The 24,832-nt window shown below is 41.2% G+C and overlaps 2 protein-coding genes across 7 annotated transcripts; one reads left to right on the plus strand and one right to left on the minus strand.

Annotated features, from left to right (window-relative positions):
* Positions 1-6: 6 nt before the first annotated feature.
* On the minus strand, positions 7-16,224 carry LOC107306517 (V-type proton ATPase subunit S1-like protein). 6 transcript variants are annotated; one of them, XM_085529659.1, is made up of 10 exons: positions 15,865-16,224; positions 15,139-15,260; positions 14,187-14,380; positions 13,390-13,698; positions 8,606-8,646; positions 7,782-7,843; positions 6,407-6,648; positions 3,395-3,445; positions 1,888-2,131; positions 7-651 (listed from the first exon to the last, which is right to left on the minus strand). In XM_085529659.1, the coding sequence occupies exons 4-10, from the start codon at positions 13,668-13,670 to the stop codon at positions 349-351; spliced, it is 1,224 nt and encodes a 407-aa protein (XP_085385785.1). In that variant the 5' UTR covers positions 13,671-13,698; positions 14,187-14,380; positions 15,139-15,260; positions 15,865-16,224; the 3' UTR covers positions 7-348. The 6 variants fall into 6 exon arrangements, 5 of the variants coding, with proteins under 5 accessions (XP_085385785.1, XP_085385782.1, XP_085385783.1 ...); XR_014939697.1 differs by lacking the exon at positions 14,187-14,380 and having other exon boundaries at positions 6,368-6,648; positions 15,865-16,065; XM_085529656.1 differs by lacking the exon at positions 14,187-14,380 and having other exon boundaries at positions 15,865-16,060.
* Positions 16,225-16,355: 131 nt separating this feature from the next.
* Positions 16,356-17,832, plus strand: RPS23 (ribosomal protein S23). Its single transcript, XM_015849752.3, has 4 exons — positions 16,356-16,388; positions 16,637-16,796; positions 17,296-17,416; positions 17,638-17,832. The coding sequence occupies exons 1-4, from the start codon at positions 16,385-16,387 to the stop codon at positions 17,782-17,784; spliced, it is 432 nt and encodes a 143-aa protein (XP_015705238.2). The 5' UTR covers positions 16,356-16,384; the 3' UTR covers positions 17,785-17,832.
* The last annotated feature ends 7,000 nt before the right edge of the window (positions 17,833-24,832 follow it).

The raw sequence follows: 24,832 nt of genomic DNA on the forward strand, positions 1-24,832 counted from the left end.
TATATATTTATTATTATTTTTTTTTTCTCTTTATTTAACTTCAAAAATCATTCCATTAGTGACTCTTCAGAACTTGATAAGCTGGCTGCAAAGGTATGCATTTTGGTTTTGTACTACAGGAATAAACTCCTATCACATTGTATCTGTAACTCACACTGGAATCTTTTGTCCTGTTTTCAAAGGAAACTTTGAGATGGCTATCAATAAATAAAAGGATAAGTTGGATAAACAGTCTATTACCTGTTTTCTCTTTCGTTGGCTGGTGAAAAATTTGCACAAACTACATAGAACAAGGCCAGTAGAAGATAAATACCACTTTCACTGCTTCACTGAGACAGATGCACACTGTTAAATATAGATTTTACAAAACTGCTGGCTTCTAAGTTCATAGGATTCATTTCCACTAATTCTCAGTGGCTCTTTCTCATCCCCCATGTCACTGTCTTTCATTTGTGCAAAATAGGCAGGAGAAGCTTTGCATTCGTAGTGCCTGTCAAGAGATTTCAGGTGGATCAACATATGAAGAGCATAGGCAAGAACCAGCAGCAGAATCAGCGACATGACCAGCCCCATAAGAATTGCTGGAGAGAAAAAGGATGCACAATCTTTTGCATAGGCAAAATGTCCTTCTTGAATGTTAAAACCTTGAATCTACAAAGAGAACAGAAAGGCTTGTATTAAATAAGATCTTTGCAAACAGTTTTGTGGATCTGCTCTGGTGCCAGTAAGAATATTTGATTTAGTATCATCATATTACAAAACTATACCTTGCAGTTGTAGCTGGAGTTCATAGTGAGCTTATCCAGATCTGTCCTCTGGAAACCAAAAGTTATTCTAATCTTCGCTCTGCCACCCAAAGGATTCGCAGTTGTATTTTAAACAAAATCTTCCATGATCGCTCTCAATACTTTTTGGTCACATTTAATTCTAAGTGTGGTACCTCTCTGGTACAGTGCATTTCCAGTGTCATTTGTTAAGAATTTCCAGACTCTCTGTTTTAAACTGCACAAAGACTGGAAGATGCATTCATCTATGGCCAGGACAAGTTAAGTTTTACTTGTGGCTTCAGTTCTAATGCAAAGTTTATCATAATAACATTCACAGAGTTGACTGCTTCACTCAAATGGGTTCATAAACATTTACCAAATGGGGAATAAAAGGCAAAGAAGTCCCACGTCTCTGCATTTACTTCTTACACACTTGTTTTGCTTTACCCTCACTAAAAAATAAATAAATAAATAAATAAAAATAAAAATTTAAAATTAAAAAAAAAAAAAGCACTGAAGGTGAGGTAGAGTAGAAGTACTTCGTCCCATCAGGGCTATTGGGCAATTTGGGCTGGGATTCATCCCCTAAAACTTAGGTATCTAAAAGCAAAATATCCAAGCCGAGACATTTTAGGATCAATTACTGCCAAATTCAGAAATACAGGCACGCTCAGGTGATGATTAATCTCATCCTAAAATAAGGACTTAGGATGCGTCAGAGGAATTATCCACTGGCTTTAGAGGCAGACTGGGGTGATTATAACCAGAGCACAAGGTTAACACTTCTTGTCTTCAAAAGTTGAGTTAGATGAATCCCAACGCTGATGACTGGTTTTAAGAGTCCAGCTCAGAGATATCTAATATTGACAGGTAATTTTACTTCCCTCATTAAGAGGAAACCCAAGAAAGACACTACAGAAAAGCTACATAGCCCTGTATCTCCTTTGACAGGAGAATAACTATAGTAATTTAAATCTCCATTTGTATTGAATTTGTTTGAAGTTTGATGGAGATCACACCAACTGTACACAGGAGATCATAATACTTTCTTGGAACTTAAGTACAGGATTTCCCATCAGTCTACCTATGAGATCCATTTGGCCCAGTTCCACAACATTACCTGGAAATCAATGAAAGTAACTTCCCAGAGCTTTGAAACATCGTTTGCTGAGCTCGGTATCAGGAGCGCATCATATCTCTGCAAGCTGCTCACATGTTCACAGTGGAAGGAGTAACTTGCTGGTGCATATATTCTTGTTGCATTAAACGTTGCTTGTACAGAGTGGTTGTAAAGAAGCTGCAGTCTCTGTAAGCTGAACCAGTTCTGAACAGACAGCTGGTAATAGCTGGTTGTTAGTAAGAATCTGAAAATATTTTATGGGGAAAAAAGAAGAATACGATAGCAAGTCTGAGCGTTAGAACTATTAAGTTCATGACAGATAATCTTAGAAGACCAACCAATATTTTCCTCCATTCATATTATTGCAAGCTCTCACTCTCTTGAGTCTAGAAAATAATTTGTGGTTGTTCAGTACTGTAGATAAAGGATTTTGTTGCTCTTCCCCACAGATGGGAGAAAGACAAGAGTTTTTCCAAAAAAAAAAATGAAAGCTGTATCCAACATTGGTATTGCACCTCTGTCAACTATGGAGGAAGTCTTGTCAAACCTTGGCCTGCTGATACATACACTCATATGCCCATAAGACACTTCCTGAAGACCCCAGTGATCACTCTGAGACATGATGCAGTTCACAAGAAAACAATACAGATTTTATTGACGTTAATGATAACACTTTGTATGTGAAATGTGTTTCTCATTCCAAGTGTACTAAATTGTTGTAATGGAAAAGGTAAACTTTTCTTTTGTCACCTACACTAAAGCCCATTTTTTGCATTTTGTGTACTTTTGTTTCATACAGTTCCACAGTAGGATTCAGAGAGAACACTACAGAACACTACTTTCACTGGCTTCACAGAGAAAACTACAGGCAACACATATCTGTCTTAACTTTAGTCATGACACAGTAAATTAGAAAGAGCAGATAGATGTGAAAGAAAAAAGGCTAAATTGATATGATCCAATATACGCTCAATTTATGTATGGACTCTTGGTAAAATACAATCACTTACAAAATTATTTACCAGGAAATGCTGTTTTCCTTGGACACCATTGAGCAAACACAAAGGAGGTCACAGTCTGATGCCTGTGCAGCCTACACTGTCAGTTCTTCCAACAAAATTCCCTAATTAGCAAGGTCTAGCAAATATCTTGGACTAATCCAATGAGATGACATGAACTTTTCTCATGAGCTGAAAAATCAGCATAGAAGAAGAAATGCCTTAAGAAAATACAAAAGGCAAATAATTGAAAATGACAGCTCTGTTTAATGCAAATATCTTGGTTATATCACAGAACCATAAAATGTCTGGGTTGGAAAGAACCTTTGAAGATAATCTAGTTCTGAGCCCCCTGCCAAGGACAGAGACACCTGCCACTAGCTCACATTTCAACAGTTCTATTACATCATTTTTATCATCTCTTTCTGCCCGAAAATCACACAAATAATTGCATACCAACAAATACTAACATATGATTGTCCAATGTTATTCTTTATCATATAACTTACCTAATAACAAGTCCCTTTAGATTTCCAATGTCACCAAACTTCAGAGAAAGCCTAGGTCAAAAAGCAAGTAATGTCAGGTTAGATAAAAACTTCAGAAGCCTTAAGAGAAAAAACAGCATAGAAAATTAAGCACAGTTATAGACAGTCTTTTCGACAGCACACCTTTAAAATATGTAGGAAAAAAAAAACCCAAAAAAAAAGCACCTTACAATTATTAAATCTTTCTCCATTGAAATCCAGTAGTTTGTATGTTAATTTGAACAAGGTGTAGACTTTCCACAAAGAACACAACATACTTAAATCCCACTGTTTCAAGCTCAGTTGATAATTAGGTGCATTTGATCTACACTCACCTTTTCAAGTCAAAAAGGCTGATTTGTAATACAGTATTGCTCAGGTGTAAACAGGCATGTAATCCTCACCTTTTTAGGTACTAGAGTATAATAAATGCAGATATGGAAGTTCAGATTTTGCACATATGCATCATTACAGCAATATAAATACATTGGCTGTGAGGTAGATCTACAGAGCTTATGTGCAGTCAGCACAGGCAATTGAAGTGAAAGGCCCTAGCATGTACAAAACTAATCAGAAACATATTGCCAACTATTTATACTTTTTATGAGCTTTTTGAGATGCTGAAAATTACAAAACTTGTCAGCACCGAATGAGTTTTCTGGATATTTCTTCCACGGTGAACATGCATTAAATTATGCCAACAAATGATACAAGCCAAAGTTGAATAATTAAATAAGAAAATTTACATGCCAACTCAATAACAAAAAATGCATGTCTTCACAGGTACATACATATGCACATAGGTCTAAACATTATCAGCAACCACTGCATTGCATTCACCACACTGCACAATTGAAACGTGGCTTTCAATTTGACTATGTGTGGCGGGCACAAGAGGTGGAACCAGCTCTGCACTGAACCCACCCTTCTGCAGCATTCCCACATGGTCCATGTTTGAGCTACACAAAACTGACCCATGAAAATTACCAATAAAAATCATGCTATAACGTTAGAAGTTTCTGATCACATGGGAGACACACTACTAGTCACACAGGGTCACAAGTGGCCCACAGTCCACAGTCTGTGGGTTGCCCTCTCCTCAATATCTAAACAATCCAATGTTTTATTACAAAGTCATATCATAGTCCAAGGATAGACACATCACGAAAGAAGACCAGATGCTGGCAAATATGACATTAAACTTAGCTGCCTGATCCATGAACTGGTGCTTAAAAACCAAAACCAACCACTGGCTAGTTTATTATATTATATTCACATAGCAAATGCATATGCATTTGTAGCCAGATCCTGGCTGCAGCTATTTTGTATTGATCAGACAGCATAAAGCAGCTTGAAGCTAATCCAAAGCCACAGCACAGGACTGTCTTAGCAAAGAAGGCTGCAGACGAGAGAAGTTTAAGGGACTTCCCTGGGGTGAGAAAAACAGGGCAATTCATCATGTGAGCACTCAGCCAGCTAATCCACTATCTAAGTTGCTAAGCCACTATCCATCATATCTGAGAAGTCACGTCAGTCTGGTGACTGGAAAAGGGGATTTGCAGCCCTAATTTTTAAAAAGAGAAAAAAGGAAGACCCAGGAACTACAGGCCAGTCAGTATTCCCTCTGTGCCTGGCAAGACCACAGAGCAGATCCTCCTAGAAACTACATTAAAGTACATGGAAAACACAAAGAGGCGTTTGGTGAAAACCAACACGTGTTCACTAAGGGCAAATTGTGACCTTCTACAGAGAGTTTACAGCATTGGTGAATGAGGATGAGGGAAGAACAAGTGACATCATCTACCTACAAAGCATTTGACACTGTCCCACACAGCATCCTTGTCTCTAAATGAAAGAAACACGGAGTTGACAGATGAGCCACTCAGTGGAATTGGCCAGCTGGTTGCACTCAAGTCAATGGCTCCATGTCCAGGTGGTGATAAAGGGTGCTCCTCAGAGGTCTGTATTGGATTTGGTACTACTAAAACATCTCTGTTGGTGACACAGACAATGGGACTGAGTGCACCCCCAGAAAGTTTGCAAGTTACACCAATTGCAGAATCATAGAATGTTGGAAGGGACCCATAAAGATCAACAAGTCCAACTCCTGGCACCACACGGGACTACCCAAAAAATCAGACTGTATGACCGAGAGTGCTGTCCAAACACTTCTTGAATTGCAGCAGCTCAGTACCATGACCAGTCCCCAGGGAGCCCATTCTGATGCCACTCACTGGAGGGACAGGATGCCATCAAGAGGGACCTGGACAGGCTTGATGGGTGAGCCCACATGAACCCCCTGGAGTTCAACAGGGCTAAGTGCAAAGTTATTCACCTGGGTTGGGATAATCTCAATTATAAATACAGGTCGGGAGATGAGTGGCTTGGGAGCACTCCCTGCAGTTTGCTGGATGGAAAAGTGAACATGAACAAGCAGTGTGCACTTGCAGCCAAGAACATCAACTGTGTTCTGGGGTCCTTTCAAATCACATGCAAACCTGTAGTGATTTCACCCTTAAGAATCAGCAATTCATAAATCACATTCTGGGACATGCAGCTACTTAACTTGTAACAATGGTTTAGAATGTAAACAGTAATGGCACATATCCTATATGCAGATAAGTAGTCCACCACCCGAAGTCACATACAGGCAGCCTCTAAATTCCAGCATCTAGCACAGGGCCCATTATTCACTTTCCCAAGCCACTATTCAAGACAGCCAGAGACTGAAGAGATCAATAGTTCCAATCTCATAGGTACTAATGGGAAACTGGCTGGCCACAAGGCTTGAAATTACTGCAGATGAAGACAGCCACATACATCTGTATGCCCTATAAAACACTGATCTGAAAGCATCTAATTCACACTGCCTTGCTGGCTGCAATGTGCCCCTCCCTCATGTACTGGGGCTCTATACTACATATTACAAGGTTTGTTTCTTCAATATTTACTTACTAGACTTGTTATCTGGTACTAGTTTCACTGACATCTTACATTGCATTGTCTTCACTGCAGTTTGAATCTCCAACATCCACTGTCGCATGGACACCAAAAGTCTTCTCTGTCAAATCCAGCTGTGTGTGGTTTTCAAACTTAATCATGATCCTCTTGGCCCAGAAGAGAATGCAAGGGATGCCGTTAATTGTGACATTGAGAGGGCTATTGTGGTTGTGCGTGAATGGCCTCCAGGATGCTCTTTCCAGGTGTTCCTTTCTGCTCAAGTTGTAGCTGACAACCTGAAGGACCATACAGAAGATACGTATCAAAAGACAGAGAAGCTGCAGAAGTATTGTGCTAGGGATGCAGAGAAGTCCCTGGCTCAGCCCTTCCAACACTGGGCAGTGTTCCATACAGACCTTTAGCTCCAACACAACTGGCATGATAGCTAATACAAGTTAAAGTTGTTCTTCTAGTCACTCTATGGAAGTATCATTAGAGCAACTGACATTTTTTTATCCCATCTCCACCCAGCACAATCACAGCTGCCCAACATAAAAAGATGAAGCAATGCTAGGATTACAAGCTGCTCACCCACACAGAAAGGCTCTCTAGGACTCAGCTGTGCCAAAGCACACAACCTACCATACCAAAAGCACATTAGGCAGCTGTAAAGGTGAAAAAAATATCCATTTTAAATTGACCTGGGCCCACAGCATGGATCAGTGTGGATCTCTGCTTTTACAGAATCAGTAGTTCATAACATTAAACACCAAGAAGTGCAGTGTCCACTATGTTCTCAAAGGACATAAGAAAAAAAAATCTTACCCAATCTGAGCCAAAGAAAGACAATCTGGCTGTGAGATTATATGAAGTGAGACAGTAAGTTAGGGTTCAGAAAGGATTCTAAAATTTGCCATTTTCATATTTTAAAATTTCCAGATTTTAGCTTTTTCAACTGTACATGTATCCTATCTAAACATGATAATGCATGTACTGTCTGCACAGCTGTTTTGCATGCCATATGATTGAGCGATTTCAAAGCACGAACAAAAACAAAGCAGGTATTCTTTCTAAGTTTCAGCCACAAACAGCACCTTATAGGCTCCAGAAGGGACACAGTTAAGCCCCAAAGCTTTGTCTTGGCTTAAAGAGAGATGGGGTTTTTGCTGTTAAGATTAGCAAATCACATCTCCCAGCTCAAACCCTGAAAGACCCTTTTGATACTTGACCTCACATAAGGCACAAGGCTGCTTTAGGAATTAAAATTAGTAAGTACTCACAGCAACAAGCAGAAAGCAATGTTAAGATCAGCAAGAAACACAGACTATAAACTTATTTGGATAAGTAATAAGACTGTGTTATAAATAAATAGAGAAATAATAATAATAAAAAGACAAAGCCTTTCCAGTACACTTCCTTCAAACATTACCTGTGCAACTGCCACTTGATTTACATTGAATTTTGGCTTCACACCACCATCATAGCGTCGACCTGCAGATAAAAGTGTGCTATGAGCCCACACAGAAAGTATCCACTCATTATACAACCATAATCTTGCATTATGTGGTGCAAGTTGCCTTGAAAATGTGTGTCTCAATGAAAACATCACCTTTCAGATGCTTTATCATATGTTTACCTTGCTCATAAAATAAAGTCTCCTTTTCAACGAATATCCTGCCATCCTTACAGGGAAGAACTCCAGTGGTCAAAAATAACAGAAGTTAGCCTACCCATGTATACATGTGTATACATCTCAAACTTTATAAAAACCTTATCTTTATGCAGCAAACTCTTTTCAAAAGGTGTGTGTTGAATTACAAGGCAAAAGCCTGTGTCTAGGAATTTCCCTGCAGGGGACAGAGATGGGAACCTGTGACAAACAGATGGTCTGTCTATCTTCATTGTCCTGACAGTGAAGATTTGTAGGTGTGAACTCACTTCATGGACATTCCCACATCTTCACCTTTCAATTAGCTCTGTTTTCATCTGGTTTAAATAATAATAATAATAGAAAAGAAAGAAAAAAAAAGACTTCTTTGTTCTGTATTCTCACTATATTTCAGAGTCAATCAGCACATGATTGCTTTAACCAGGCAAATCCCTTAAAGGATATCTGTTAAAGATGGACATGTTTTAACAGAACATTTGACAAAATAGTCAGCAATACCAGAAGAAGCAACTCCTGGGAATGAAGCATTTTTACAGCTGCGCTGTCAGTCAGTATCCAGGCATTTAGCCCACTGAAAGCCTTACCAGTTCTTTGCAGAGAATCTTGATCTGAAACTACATGTGAACTAGAAGAGAACAGAAAAATATTTACTTTACAGCATCTGAAGTCCCCAATAGGTTTGCTAGGAAGAGCTCCTGCTGCTATGTTTCATTCAGTATAACATTCACAGCGCAAAATACTTGAAAACATGCATGCAAAGACCAGAACAATGTAAGGACAACGAGGTATTGGAACGGGCTGCTCAGGGAGATGGTGGAGTCACCATCCCTGGAAGTGTTCAAGAAGAGACCAGATGTGGCACTGAGGGACATGGGTCATGGGCACGTTGGAAGTGGGTTGATGGTTGGACTGGATAATCTTAGAAGTCTTTTCCAATGTTAATGATTCTATTATTCTATCACGTTACTAATAACATCTTGTTTACACTCATGGTTTGGAAGGGCAAGAGGCTCCTTCTTGTGACGATTGCCTCCCTAGCAAATGCATCTTTTCACAGGCATACTCCATGCTGCCAAGAATAGATCTATTGTATATCCCTGCAAACTCCTCAAATCCAGAAGGCAAAACAGAGAAAAGTGAGGGGAGTCCATATCCCAGCTTGTCACTTTGTCACTGAACACCAGCCCTGATGAGCAGCTCTGCTCCTGACCATACAGGACACTCAGTCCCTTCAGCAACTGAGTCAATAAAACAGAAGACAGTCTCCAGAAAAAAAATGTGACAAAGTACAGAAAGACAGCTACCATCTGCAGCACAATGCAGTGACTCTAATCTGACCTGAACGAGCCAAAACCAACTTATGTTATAAAAAGCTCAATACAGATAACTCTGCTCAAAATCACTTTGGCAATTTTCATTAGACAAAGTGAGCACAGCTCTTTCTCCAGTCAAGAGCTGTTAAATACCCCAGAGTTCAATTAGATGGATCCCACTGAAATGCATGTACAGGGCATGTATCAACTGCCCTTAACCTAAAGCTAATTATGGCCCAAGCTGCACCAGAAAGCCATTGTTGTATCACACAGCAGACTGAAGCACCTCCAAGAGTCCAGTGCAGGAACAAAAACTGGCTATCACAACACATGACCACAACAGACTTAATTTTGTTCTCTTGACCAGTCAAAGCTCTCTCTAAGGTTCTTTAGTGACTAGGAGCTTTGCCTTTGTCACTTGGGCCCAATGGCAATTTCCCCTCCTGGTTTTTCAGGACAGACTGTGCCTTTGGGATACAGAAGGCAGTAGCTCATCTGGGCATTTTTTCATAACAAAAGCTATAAAAATGAGGCACACCAAAAAGAAATTGACGTGAATTATTTAGATACCAACTTCAGTAATATTTAATTATATCTATATATAATTAATTATATTAGCTATACACGTAGCTTCTTCGCATATGCTTAGTTAAAAGCTCAAGGTCCGTTATTCCATTTGGAAATTGCCATGCTGAAGCAAGTAGACTGAAACTAGGATGTGAGGAGACAGGTGAAATCACATAATTCAGTTAATTGCACTGAAATTAAGAGGTTTTTATATTGCTCTGAAAAGAGAGAGGACTGGTTATGGTATTACGATTGTTGATAAGAAAGTCACTACTTATTTCCCATCTGGGATAATGCTAATAGTATGGCCATGCCAAGTGGTTCACCTTAAGGAATGCTAATTGATAAGCAACACCAAGCCTTCAGGAGAGCAAAGAATGAATGAATGTACAAAGCATCATACTCATGGCAAAACCCTCCACAGGGCTATACCCTGAACACAGTTACAAATGCCCTCCACACCGCCTGTCTCAGGCTGAAGTCTGTGACAACGCAGTCTGATTCTTTCACATCACATGCAATATACCACAGCCATGCTGCTCCTGAAGGCCAAATTGCTTTTTTCAGCAGCAAGATATTAAAATATAGATGAATGTGCACAGCTGGTGAAATATTCATGCTTTCATGAGGAATGCAGCAGATAGCGTAACCCAGGAATCACCACTAAGTACCACAGTATGACAAATGCTCTCAGCCACATGGCAGTCTTCTCGCACACTCGGGATGCAGGCAGAAGCACAGGAGCGGAATGCCTCCACCTGGGTACTACTATACTAGCTGCCTCCTTACCTCTTGTATGCTGTGTGAAACCCTACTAGAGGGTTTGCTTTGTCTCACTACAGCCCAACTTCTGTGGCACAGACAGTGGCATATGGGAAGGATCACCTCCCTTCCTCTGAGCAGAAAAAAATCTGTTAGTTTTATCAGGTCCATCAACTGCTTTTGACATTTATAACCCTGAAGTTTCATGGAAGCATGTCATCTGTGACAGAAACAGGTGGCATTCAATAACCATCCCAGTGTCACGTCAGAGGCCCTTTCAGCCAAGAACAATTGACAGGTGATTTCTGGCAGCCAGGTGCTTTTGCCCTCAGCTAGACCGTGCTTCATAAGATGAAAGCATCATAAGAGATAATGGGAAAAATCAAGAGTGAAATAAGAATACATATTTGCTTGTATACACAAAACATGAACTACAGTAAGGGGAGAATGTAAACTACCACTAGCTAGCCCTAGAACGTTCCCAGTAGAGAGGCTGCAAATCAGTAAGAGCAAATCATTTTTAGCAAACAAAAACATACACATGACTTACAAAAACTAATTATTTTTCAGCCATTCTGTCCTATAATAACTTCAAATTCAGGAGCACTCACAGTGTATGCTTTGAGGACTAACATATTTCTTTTTCAATTCAGAAATAACTAGCCCAGACACAAGCAGACAATATGCTGTATGTTGAACATACCATTCTTAGTATGTCAGGAGCCCACATGAAATTGGCTTAGCCCTAATACGAAGCACTGGGATGACTAATCACTTTGTAAACCCCAATTAAATAAGATTATAAGAATAAAGAAGTGTAAATTCCCTCTTATCAGACAACATTATCCATCTACATAAGATAACAAAGTCTAACTTCTGTCTCTAAAATGTCTGTGTGGACTCCAGCCCTTGAAGACTCTCATGTGAGCAGGCTTTTGTCTGCTGAAGTGAACAAAATGAATAAACCTGGGATGCAAAAAGTGATCTTGTGTGGAGGCCATACTTTTCATGCCATCAGCTTAAAATGTTTTAGGTGAAGCAGTACAGACGGTTGTCTTTTACTTTACATATCACTGCTCTCACAAACAGCATCAGGTGCCAAAATACATTCTGCTGCAGTATTAACTCCAATACTCACTCGTATTGACCAGCTGCAGATTATTACCTCACTGACTGCTGAACTAGTGTCAATAATTTATGAAGGATTTATTTGAAAAAGAAAGTGAACCTTCATGCTCACTAAATATGAAATTATGAGGACCAAAAGGGAGGAATGGTTGCTGAGCAGCTGGCAGCAATGAACAGACTGTAGTCCCAGGGACACTGTTCATACATAATTTCTCCAAAGTTATTAAATTATAACCATGAGCCACATTCAAGGTAAAATCTAGTTCCTCCTAAGGAATGTACCTAACAAAAAAACTGTAATTAGATTTAGAATATATCTACTGATGTTGTATCACTAAAAAACATCTACAAGGCCTGTATCTCTTTACAGATTTTAAATTTTAAATATTCAGTGTCACATTTCGGTAGCTCCATCTGTGCTGGGACATGGGAGACAGATTTATATTATTGTTTTATTTTGCACTGAGTACTGTTTGATCTGTACTTGAACTCGTGTCCAGAGTTAGAACCTACAGGAAACTATAGTTTTGAATATAAATAACAAAACTGAGCTCATAGAAAGTCTGGCAAAGTATCATCTCGCCTCCACTGGATGCAAAATTTGAATTCCCATTCAATTCAACAGCATTAGAACAGCTACATTTCTTACTTTTTATTAAAGTTAATGCAATATTTCACTCCCTTCTCTCAAATTTTGATCTGACAGCAAAGAAGCGCAGTCACACTAAGAAGACACTGACAAATCTGAAAGCTGGCAGAGGAGAACAAGTAAGCTATTTAAATGAAAACATATTGTAGCACTTACTGGTAACTGACTACCAGCTCTCTTAATACAAGCTTAAGCAAATCACCACATGTCCTTCTTGCCTTAGCACAGATTTTATTGCCAGCTGTGATCTTCATCAGCATATTTGTTATTAAGTGACTTGGGGACATGATTCAACTAATACAGTTTAGGCTCTTTACACTTTTATAATGCTTGGCATTAGAAAGTCCTCTTTCCCTTACTTTGATTTGGGCTTCCTATTAATATTTCATTAGATTAAAAAATGGCACAATGAACATTGATAAATCCAAATTCCTTGCAATTTCTTAACCGTCAGACTTTTTAACAATGCTGAATTCATGCTTCTGCACAAGTAGAATATTTTAGCACCCACATTTCAAGGCGCAGTTTTCACACCCTTGCTGCTATTCTATTTATATCTCTTAAAAAAAAATAAAAATAAAAAGGCCAGGGAAAGTCAGAGCAAGAGAATCATGGAATCATGAGCACGAGAATCATTATATGTAATGTAAGACAGACGCTCACAAAACATTCATTTTTAAACCATTTTCAGTGTTACACATAAAATTGTTTTAAAGCTGCATTTTTACACAGTGTAGGCTTCAGTATTAACAATTCCTACATTTGTTCAATATTATCAATTCCTACATCTGCTCCAGCTGTTCTCCAGCCTCAGAGGAAAACTGACACCATACCCTGACATCCTAAACCACAGCCAAATCTTCCACGCAACACACACCACTAAAGGATTGCATTCAACACAAGCACCCAACTTCACCAAGGGTCGGTCATCAAGCTCACCATCACTCACCTGCCAGCCACTGTGGCAAGCATTCGTTCCACAGATGCTGAGAAGCCCAGACATGAGAACAGAAGGAACAACCTAAGTGCAGCGTTTCTTTCCATGGAGAAGAGCTGGTGGCTCCTCTCCGAGCACATCTGCTCCTCTGGGCTGGTGGGGGGGGGGGGGTGCTGCGCAGCCCCGCACGCCCGACGGTGTGATGGACAGCAGATGCAGCCAACGAGAGTCGTCTGTGCTCTGGTACCCAGCGGCACCAAGTCTCCGTATGCTTCCATGTACGCTGACTGCATGCGCCGGGTGTGGGCACAGCCCGTGTCCCTGCGAAGGAAAGGTTAATGGTTTGGGGGGAAGATACACTGGGATGTGAAATGTCTTTCAGGAATTTAAATAATAATAAGGAAAATAAAGAAAATAAAAAAGGAAAATAATAAGAATAAATAAGGAAATAAAAAGAAAAATGGGTAGTCTCTGCAAGCTCTGACTACACGAAATCTACACTGAGCAGTGCTTGTTACCTGTACTTGACCTAGGCCTTGTGGAAAGGTGAAGGCTATGTTTCCAAACAGCTCATAAATTTTCCTATCTGTATAATAACCTGACATGGTTATTATACATAAGTATAATAAGTATAGGTAAGTATTCTAAAAGAAGACTTACAATACGTTTACAGTACTAATGCTAGCTCCATTTTACTGACGGGAATTAGACTTAAAGAGCTCTGAAGTCAAACATGCAGAGTTGGTTAACTTCAGCTTCATTCCATTTGAGTGCATCCTCCTCTCTGGCTTAGCTGATTACATACTTACAGACAACGTGAAGCAGAACTAACATTGCCAAATGTGTCTGCAGTCACTGTTCCTGGAAGCTTCCAAGCAACAAGGAGACATGGCACGGATGGACACGGTGGGCATGGTGGGGATGGGCTGAAGTGCTGGACTAGATGGCCTTAGTGGTCTTTACCAACCTCATCCATCCTACATGTCTATTACTGCAGGTCTATCTGTGTGGGGAAAGAAAAGGGTATGGCACAATGACTCCTCAAACCCTTCTGTCCTTCTTTACTTACCCTCACTAACAGCATAATGCTCACTAACAGCAACTGGAATTCAATGTATCCACACAGGGAAAGCTGAAATAACATACACCATACCAAACCTATTCCCAAACTATACCCAGCCCAGTTGGTGCCTTGCGTGGCAGCTAATGTAAGCTACCCACTGATGTGATCATGGAGTAAGACCTACTTCTCTGATTAAGAGCTCCTGTCTATTGCATTCCAGATACAAGATTAAGATAGGGGCTTTAGCACTGTAACTACCCAAAAGGATTTGCCATCTTAATTTCTCTTTCAGGGATACAGAGAGTATTCACTAATCTTAAAAATCTCTCAACAGCTTGTCCAGAGTCATGCTGCTTCTATCCAATTTAAGGCAGTATCTAGATACTTATGAGAGTCCTCCCATGAAAAATGAGGTGAGAAAAAATAGTGAAAAACAATAACCAAGTGGCAATAACCTTAACATTTAATTTATTTGATTTTTTTTTTAATGTAATTTATTTAATTGTTCTTCCTGCCTGTATGTTTCTGTGGGGCTCTAAATCTTAGGATGGGGAAAATGCTTTCTCAGTCCACTGATCGACAGTGAGGAGAAAAGTGCATATTAGTGTGCCCAGAAACAAGGTTCTTTTGCAGGCAACCAAGAAGACATAGAATGCCAAACTACTAACACAGGTTAATGGAGAAAAGCCTTTCCTTACCTCTTGGTGTTTGCTGATAATATAAAGCATTCTAAGCCATTCTTACAAGGGTTCCTTTTGAGCTTCAAGAATAAAGAGACTGTACGGAAAGCAATGAAGCCATCCCATGCATACACTTTGCTCTGGAGAAAAATTAGAAACATTAGTAAAATGAAACATCCGACTCTGCAACAAAATTTCTACGAAGCCCATGAAGAAAACTTTTTGAATGGAGAACCTATGCAGTAGTGTTGACTAGGACGTGATTAGACAAGCTCTTGTGATCTGGATGACAAGCTACCATGTACATTTGCATGTTTTATGTTGAATCACACAGAGAAGCAAAGCTCAATCAGACATACTAATCTGCATCTACATACATACACAGTGGATAAAAGGTGAATACAGGATAACGGGAAAAAAACCCAAATTCTGTTTTATGGAACACACTGTGTTACATTCAATTCCATAAATGCATCCAACAAACTTCCTATGGAACAAAGCCAACAATAAACTAAGAGATTTGTTTATATCTCACAATATGGGCTACAGTGGGATGAGAGTGGCTACTATTTCAAATAAGAAAACTTGTCCTTGTGATGATTGAGCTGTTATCACTTGATAACTAAGACACTAAGAAGTGGTATTTCAAACACCACTGATGCAAAATGTACAGTAGTCAGTAAGGAGACACAGCAGATCTTGCTGTGCCTCTTTTTGGATCTGCTCTTATTATTTGGGACTTGCCTGGCACAAAAGGTAGCTAAGAAAGCAGCTGGCAATTATATTCAGAGTAAAGATTCTGAATTTCATGTGTTTTGTGAAGCCAAATCGCACAGCGCCCTGTCGGTAATCCAACCAGCACTCCTGGCCTTCCACACACAACCGAGTGTCACCACAGCTCAGCAAGGCCTCAGTCAGCGAGGATGGCTACATAAATGCTGATGGAGGCCTACAGACGGCAGCAGTTCTGCCTGATGCGGTGGGTTTGCATGCAGTGAGAGCTCAGACATCACTTTACACACGGATAGTTTATCCCTGTGTAGGGATCTCCTCACGCAGCCCACTACCACACTGCGGCTCCATTACCCCCACAGCTGCCTACACGCACACCATGAGGCCCCGCCCGCCGAGGTGTCCCTGCGTGTGCCGGGCGTTTTCATTCAGGCGCGTCGCGGGCAGCCCTCGGCGGGTCCTCATTTCCGCAGCTAGGCGGCGCACAGCGGGCGGGTCGCTTCCTTTTGCGCTCGGCCGCCGCGGCAGCAGGATGGGTGAGTGCGGCTGGGCAGCGCTGCGGGCCTGGCGGGCATCGGGGCCTGGCCTTAAAGCAGGCTGGGGCTGCGGGTTCCTTCCCTTCTCTCAGAGCCCTGCTACCCGCTGAGAGCATTGACTACGCCGTGGTTCCACGGAAGCGGAGCAGCCATTTCCCGCCGCGTGGTCGGGCTGCAGAGCGGTGTCTGGGCCTCAGCGCTGCTCTCGGGCCTCCTCGTCACCTTTGCCTCCCTGTTTCCTCCCGCAGGGAAGTGCCGTGGTCTCCGCACCGCCCGCAAGCTGCGCAGCCACCGCCGCGACCAGAAGTGGCACGACAAGCAGTACAAGAAGGCGCACCTGGGCACGGCGCTCAAGGCCAACCCGTTCGGAGGCGCGTCACACGCCAAGGGGATCGTCCTCGAGAAAGTGTGCGTGACCATGCGGGGACCGTGGGGTTGTATTAGAGCGCTATGGGACATATTGCTTGCTTATTTTGCTGGGTTAATGAGCAGCGTTTATAAATCGAAGCAATACGTTTTTATTGACCTAACGTAGGGGTGGGCGGGTGGTGATTTTTGTTTTTTTTTCTTGAAGAGGGAAGTTATGTGTGCCGTGTCAGAGATGCCACGTGCTTGTCTGCAGGATCTGTTAGTGACTTGTAAGCTTTTTATAACACTGCTAAGATCTCAAGGGTTTCTTTCCTTATTTGTAGGAGACTCATTTTTATTTTTATTTTTTTTTGGCGGCCTAGGGCCTAGTTAAGTTTTAGTTCTGAGTAGCCCTAAGTGCATCAGTGATACCTTTCTGTTTTGAAATACATATCCAACCTGAACTTAAAACAGGACATTAATACGTTGTGGTGTAGTCTGCTAGCTCATGAAACAATTTTTTTTTTTGCTGATGTGTTTCCATGTGCTTCCATTTTAGGGGAGTAGAAGCTAAACAGCCCAACTCCGCTATCAGAAAGTGTGTGAGAGTCCAGCTCATCAAAAATGGCAAGAAAATAACTGCTTTTGTTCCCAATGATGGTTGTCTGAACTTCATTGAGGTAAGTGACACCCAGGAACTGATTAATAGTATATTGTGTGGCGAGGTAACGAAACAGAACGAATGGATTTAGCTGATGGTTAGACAAAGTTTCATGTCACTCTAAACAGTGTGTGTGTGTTTTAATGTGATAGCTGCAGAGGAAGACAGAAAGCATCAGAGATATAAGTGTGGACAGGCTTGTTGTTTATAGTTTTGTAACTGTGTGTTTTTTCATTGCAGGAAAATGATGAAGTGCTGGTGGCTGGTTTTGGCCGGAAGGGTCACGCCGTTGGTGACATTCCTGGAGTCCGCTTCAAGGTTGTCAAAGTAGCCAATGTTTCTCTGCTGGCCTTGTACAAGGGCAAGAAAGAAAGACCAAGATCATAAGTTTCTACTCACTTGCCAAGAATATCAATAAAACTTTTGATTGGAAAAGTTTCTGTCTCATGATTTAAGATTTAGAGCATTTTTTAATGTGTTGTTTGCAAGCAATGGGTCTCACAGAGGTGGGGTACACTGCCCTTTTACTGCAGTAGGTTTTTCCTTATGTAACACATGCTTTGCTGTTGAACGAAAGAAGAAAGCCAGTGTGTCTTTATAACCAGCATGTTAGCTGAAAAGTTCCCAAGTTTACTCCACAGCAGCCATTTGTCTGGAAATTCAGAGTTTCACTTAATAGTTGAAAATTATTTAGCACTTTAGGGTCTGCCTTCAGTTGTTAGAGCCTTCATGAAGGCTTCTGCTATCAGGATGGAGCAATAGATGCCTCAGAGGTCTCCGTCCCTTTGTAAGCCCTTTCTGAAAGCTGTTGAGAAGATGGTGTAAGAGGCCATGCTTTTTGCATTACTGTCTCAAAGTTTGCTGAAATGGACAAGTTCAGGTAAGTCCTGGCCAAGGTTCCAGGGCTCCCTTTGTCTGAGACACACAGGAACCAAGGTTCGAGAAATCCCTTTGTTCAAGAGATGGACAAGTCTGGGAGCTACGAAAGAGAGATAAGGTGCTGATTAATGGCCCTAAAGTGGTCTTTTTGTGTGGGCCTATCTCAAGGAAGATGGCCGTCTCTGAATTCATATGACACTGACCCGAGCCTTCCAACAATGTCACGAAGGCTGGGAAGAAAGTAGTAGGATAAAAAGGGCACGGACAAACCCCGAATTTAGGTTTTCTGACACCAGATGCCTCACTACGGAAACAAGGTTTTCTGTCATCAGATGCCTCTCTACATGAACGCCTGCATGCTGAAGAAGATGCCTGCATGCTGAAGAACCTTTTAGGTAACTGACCTCAGATTCCTCCACCGTTGTCCTACTGCTGCCTACTGTCTCTCCTGGGATTGCTGCTCGAGACTCTGCTCCGTGAGACCTCGCTGCCCGACACTCCGCTTCTTGAGAACCACGGTGCTCTGACCGCCTGCTCTGCTGCACCGATCTGCTGCTTGCGGCCTGCTATTCCGCTGCTGCTCTCCCCTACGCTTATTTTGCCCCAGACCAACGTTAACAACGTGCTACGGGACGCTGCTGCATCCAGGAGGTGACTATTCCCCACTTTAACGTAATTCTTGTTCTTTTCTACCTTTTCTATCGCCCACTTTCCCATCCCCATCACCCTAATTTTGATATTCATCGCTCTCCCTTCCCCATCCCCTCAGTTGTCTATTATTTCCAATAAACTGGTCGGATCAACATTTGAATGCTCTTCTTCTTAATCTCACTCCGGGCATAACATATCAAAAGAACCTTTGCCTCACTCCTAAGTTGGAGCGAGACAGATGGTCCCATCAAACAAAGCTGCTGAATAGTCATGCTGCCATGTGAACCTCAAGTCTGAGCATGATGCTGTCAACAGCTGTCTGGGGACCTGATGCAGGCTGTGTTACAGGAGAAAGAAAAGGTCTCTTAATTTTTGCTGAATGTTGATGGAGATTGGCCAGTGATTGTGCACACCACAAGGCAATGGCTGGTGCGTTTCAGCACTGGTGACAGTGGGTCATCTGCACTGGTACTTGTGCATGGCATACAGGCTTTTTTCCATCACTGGTGAAATTGCATAGCTGATGGTGACTGTGTTGAAAAACTGCTTTATAGCTGGGAGTCTGCTCTATCAAATGGTGGCATTGTGCCCTTTGTAATGGTTGTAGTTTCCATGGAAATAAATAGGAGGCAGTACTTGCCGAGCAGCCTACCTATTCATTCTTAGTATTCAAATAATGGCAGTGATTCCATTTCCTAGTGTGAAGGCAGGCTGTGGCACCTGACACAATTTATCACTTAGGTCCTGAAGGGATTATTAAGGTATTTACCTAATTTCTCTGTACTCCTCAGCCCCCAGAACTTCACCCAGCTGCTTTCATGTTACATGTTATGAGTTAGTCTGACTTGAACAAGTTTTGCTGATTTGAAGATACTGTTTTCTTTCACTGCATTCCAGTTGTTATCTGTTGTCGTTTAACTACTGTCATACTGACTTAAATATATCTTTGAATAATACTTTTTGCTTTCCTCTGCCACATCAAAAAACAATCTTCTAAATAGTTGGGGTTTTTTTGTTTGTTTTGCAATCTTGGGTTGGTTGGTTTGGCTTCCCAGAGGTCTCTACACCACTGTCAAAACACTGAAGCTTCTACCACTTAATATTTTCAACCATTTTTTCTCTGTATTGTCCAGTTTTTCAATATCACATTAAAAAATGGATGTTATAAGACATATAACATAGAATTATAGATGATAAGAGGTCTAAATGTTCCTCCATGTCAGACTTAACCACTGCCAAATCTTCCTCACTGTCAGTATCTGCACTCTTTTTACCTCAAGTTTGGCCCTTTGAAATTACATTTTACATAGAGCTTGCGGTGGAGCAGTAGGTTCTCAGTTTCATGCTAGGGCTATCTTATGCAACAAAAACCAGAAATATCTAAATGACTGAAGTTATGAGTGTAAACAATTCCCTCGTTAATATTGTGGTTCATTTGTGTGTTCATCCACAGGGCTCTGCTTCAATCATTCACCAATTTATAAGGAAAAGGAATAAAATTTAAGAGCAGCCTGAGAATCTCTGCCACTTATTGTCTTGTAGCTTAATTGTCTAGTTAGTTGCGAGGTTTGGATTCAGATTTTTTGCTCAGATCAGGCATGGAGGCAGCGCTGAACTTTGTTTTTCCATAGCCTTCCTAATGCTGTAACTGCTGTTCCTACTGGAAATTTTTTTATCTGCATCCCCTTCCCAACTTTAGGAAAGCTGCTGTCTGTGATTCCAGAATTAAGACTCCCTTGGCTGCAACCTGACTCAGATTTTCAGACCTTAACTTCAGAGGCACAGAGGTCTTTGGTGCAAAGAAACACGAAGCTGAGAAGACCAGGGCCATGATGAGTGGCGAGGACACAACAGAGCAATACAGAAGAGGGATGAGTCTGCATTTATCCATGATATGCAGACCATGGATAAATGCACATCAAACCAAACACAGGTAAACAGAGAAATCATAAACAATTACACACAAAATGGACCAGCTAAAATGCTTCCTTATATATATATAATTTTTTTTTTTTTTTCAGGTGATCCTTGATTACAGTAAGATTAGAAGCTGCTGGCTTAGCAGACCAGCCACTGCGCTCAAATCTGTGATTCACAGCTTGCAGACCTGACAGCAGTTCTAGTGGAAGAGGCAGGTCCCTGTCAGTCAGTTTAATCAACAAATCAGTCTCACGTACACAGATAATGTTATCCTGCACCACTGCTAGAGTTACATTACTTCACCCAAGTTCATCACCAGCAAACTGAGTCTTACCGCTCCTACTGTGATTTGCTTTTCTTGCTTAGCAAAAAAAAATATATATCTCAGAAAGGATTTCAGTAAAAAACAAAACAAAACAAGGAATTATACTGCAGCTATCAAAGAGGTGTGTTAAAAACGTTGTGGTTCATATTCTTTTCAAGTTCTGAAGACAACCTGACAACAGAGGAAACGAGGGTTTAGCGGGGGTAAACGGGGCTGTTTCTGAAGGTAGGGCAGTGTCGTGAGGTCATTTCACCACTAGATGTTGCTGTAAGCACGATGAGGAGGGAGAAGCTGGAGCACAAAAGACGTAAACCAAACAGTTGTTCATGCGCACTTCGACAGCAGAAGTCTTCAAAGTGGAAAAGTTAGCTTTTGACTCATTTGACGAGTTTCTATTAGAAATGAGGCATTTAATGCCATATTGTTTTTATGTGCCCAATGGGAGGATAGATGCCATACAGAAACACCAGAGCTTACGGCGTGAATTCATTGCATATCTTGTTAAAACAAAACAGTAAAAGAATACAGAAGATCACTACTACACTGAGCTAGTGAATGTTTTACAGGCCTGGTTAAATTAGACCTTTTGTTTGTTTTTTGCAAAGATAACATTATGTAATATTAGCTGCAAGAAGTGAGCAAACACAGAACTGGGAGCAGAAGCAAAGTTTTTAGTTTTAGTTTTTAGTTTTTAAAGTTATTAAATCAAGTTGCACATTTTGAGCTGCGTGTTGTGGCTGGCTTTATAAACATGTTTAGCACATCAGGTCAGAATTTGGGCTCCTGGAATGGCTATGGAACCTGTCAGTGCTCAAGAATAACTTCTGTTATTTGGATGCTGTATAAGAGAATACAGGGGAAAATGACTGAATACTGTGATCCTTCTCTGTCTATAGCCTAATCTCAGGCAGCACCAAAGGTTGGGAAACGAGGCACCTGAATTCTGTCTGTCTGTCTGTCTTCCTCCATCTGGCCTCTGCTGCTGGCTCATCACACATGGCTCCTGAGCCTGACAGAGCCATGTGTGATGAAAGGGGAAAGACATGGTCTAACCTTTCCCGACAGCATGACTTCTTCTAGTGTGCTGCACTAAAAACGATATTGAATAATAATACTGCAGGAAAACATGCTGTTTTCTAGCAGGCTGGAGAAAAAAGGTTTTCAAGGCGAGACTCTATAAAATCACTCTTTCTAAACACTTCTCTCACTTGAAGTAGAAATTCATCTTCAGTGGGTGATGGTTACAACAAGCTCTCCTGCGGTAAGTGAAAATTTGCTGTTTTTTATCAGGTACTTCAAGACACAAAGGTAACTGCTGCTGTAACACTTTCCTAACACTTCCTGAGCACTCAGCCCAAAGCTGCACTCCTCAGGGCTACTGTCCTAGTATGCCCCTCCTCCTCTGTAATTACCCTGGCTTTCTAAATTATGAATTAACACTGCAGCTATTCAACAGGGTAGTTTTGCAGCTATGAACTTTATGTATACACTTTTTATTCTGGGTGGTACAAATTCATTGCTAAGAAACATTTTAAACTCTTTGAAACACTGAAAAAAGGCTACATGTGATTAAAAAATATACACTGATAGCACACGCTGTATTCTCTAGAAGAGAGTATTTCGGAGGAAACAATTGTAATTTACAGCTCAGGAGAAAGAGCAATTGTTTTCCTTTGTGTTAGCTCTGGAATTCTATGCAATATAAATACAGATGTCCAAACTAAGTCATTAAATTGTGCTCATAGCAACTGGCGAAAAGAAAAGAAAAGAAAAGAAAAGAAAAGAAAAGAAAAGAAAAGAAAAGAAGGAAGGAAGGAAGGAAGGAAGGAAGGAAGGAAGGAAGGAAGGAAGGAAGGAAGGAAGGAAGGAAGGAAGGAAGGAAGGAAGGAAGGAAGGAAGGAAGGAAGGAAGGAAGGAAGGAAGGAAGGAAGGAAGGAAGGAAGGAAGGAAGGAAGGAAGGAAGGAAGGAAGGAAGGAAGGAAGGAAGGAAGGAAGGAAGGAAGGAAGGAAGGAAGGAAGGAAGGAAGGAAGGAAGGAAGGAAGGAAGGAAGGAAGGAAGGAAGGAAGGAAGGAAGGAAGGAAGGAAGGAAGGAAGGAAGGAAGGAAGGAAGGAAGAAAAGACACTGAAGAAGTTCTGCTGAAATTCATGGAGTTGCAACAAGAAGTGATACTGACTACTTCACCATATTCTGCTCTAATTAACTAGCACTACACTGACTGTTGTGAAAACAAGCATGTGATCTGACCCAATAAGTGCTTCTTTTAGTAACCAAAACCAAACAACAACAAACCTTCTGGCTGACCAGATGGAGGATAAATTCTAACCTGATCATTCTGACACAAATGAGGAATTATGTAGGTTGGAACTGCATTTCAAAGCAGAGCATGTTTTTTGGCTTAGCTGAACACACAGAATTCATTTTTCTTGCTGATTCTTCTAACTAAGGGCAGGTATGAGTTGGTTCCCTTAAAAGAAGACCCCAGAAGCCATGGTCCTCAACATGTCTTCCCAGATTAGCAAGGATGAATGACTGAGCAAATCAAAACCCACGTCCAGATCTAAAAGCCTTCAACAGATTTGCTAAATGAATCAACTAAATATGGTAGAAGTTAACCTGATTTTGAAATAAAACAGGATTTCTATATGTATGCAATATCTGCATCCTGTAAGTTACTGAGGCACAGATGCAAGTGGGGAGTTAGATGCCTACATCCATTCAAGCCATTAGAAGGTGGGTTGTTAAACATGATGATAGCTCACCTTAATCCCAAATGTTTAGGTTAGCCTGTATTTGTCTCTCAGTCTAAGCTTAGAGCATTTGTACTAATTAATGAATTTTTGTTTGGTGGTATTCTGGGCAAATTTCAGGGCAACATTGACTCTGGAGATGATACTGCTCTGTTCCTTAGTTGTTTATGATGTTAAAAGGTTAAGAATTGTAGCAGGGCAGGGAACTGTCAGTTTGCTTATCCACTTCATGCTTTGTATTATCATCATTGCATCCAGCTAGCTGGGAACAGGGTCAAGGCACTGCAGAGGAATTTGGAGAGGTTTTATCAGCAGGAAGGAAGAGAGAGACTGCTTCAGAAACTGGGAAGAACTATGACTTTGCAGCCAAGTGAATGTGTGGTTATAAGATATGGAGGAGGTAGAGTGATTACCAGCAGAGGATGTGTGGAAGCTGGAGTGTGACTGTCAGGACACTGACAGAGCAGTACCCTGCTGGTTGAAGCCATCCATTAGCAAGTGTCTGGGGTTTCTCTGACAGGAAATCTTCAGTGTAGTACAATTGCAAAATTCTGTCCAAATAATCTTCAGTTTTGTTTACAAGTGATAAATTAATGTGGAAAGAAAAGGCTGATGAGAATTCTTTCACGTCAAAGAAAATATGTCGTATCTTGGAATGGTTTGGGTTGGAAGCGACATTAAAGCCCACCCAGTTTCAACCCTCTGCAATGGGCAGGTTGCCACCCACCAGGTAACACTGTCCAGGGACATATCCAACCTGGCCTTGAGATCCTCCAGGGATGGGGGGCACCCACAGCTTCTCTGGGCAGACTATGCCAGGGTCTCACTGCCTCTGCATAAAGGATTTCTTCCTAACATCTAACCCAAACCTCCTCTCTTTTATTTTGAAGCCATTCACTCTTGTCCTGTCA

The sequence above is a fragment of the Coturnix japonica genome, chromosome Z (genome assembly GCF_054131305.1).
Source record: "Coturnix japonica strain WE chromosome Z, WE-NBRP24, whole genome shotgun sequence".
NCBI classification, from domain to species: domain Eukaryota; kingdom Metazoa; phylum Chordata; class Aves; order Galliformes; family Phasianidae; genus Coturnix; species Coturnix japonica.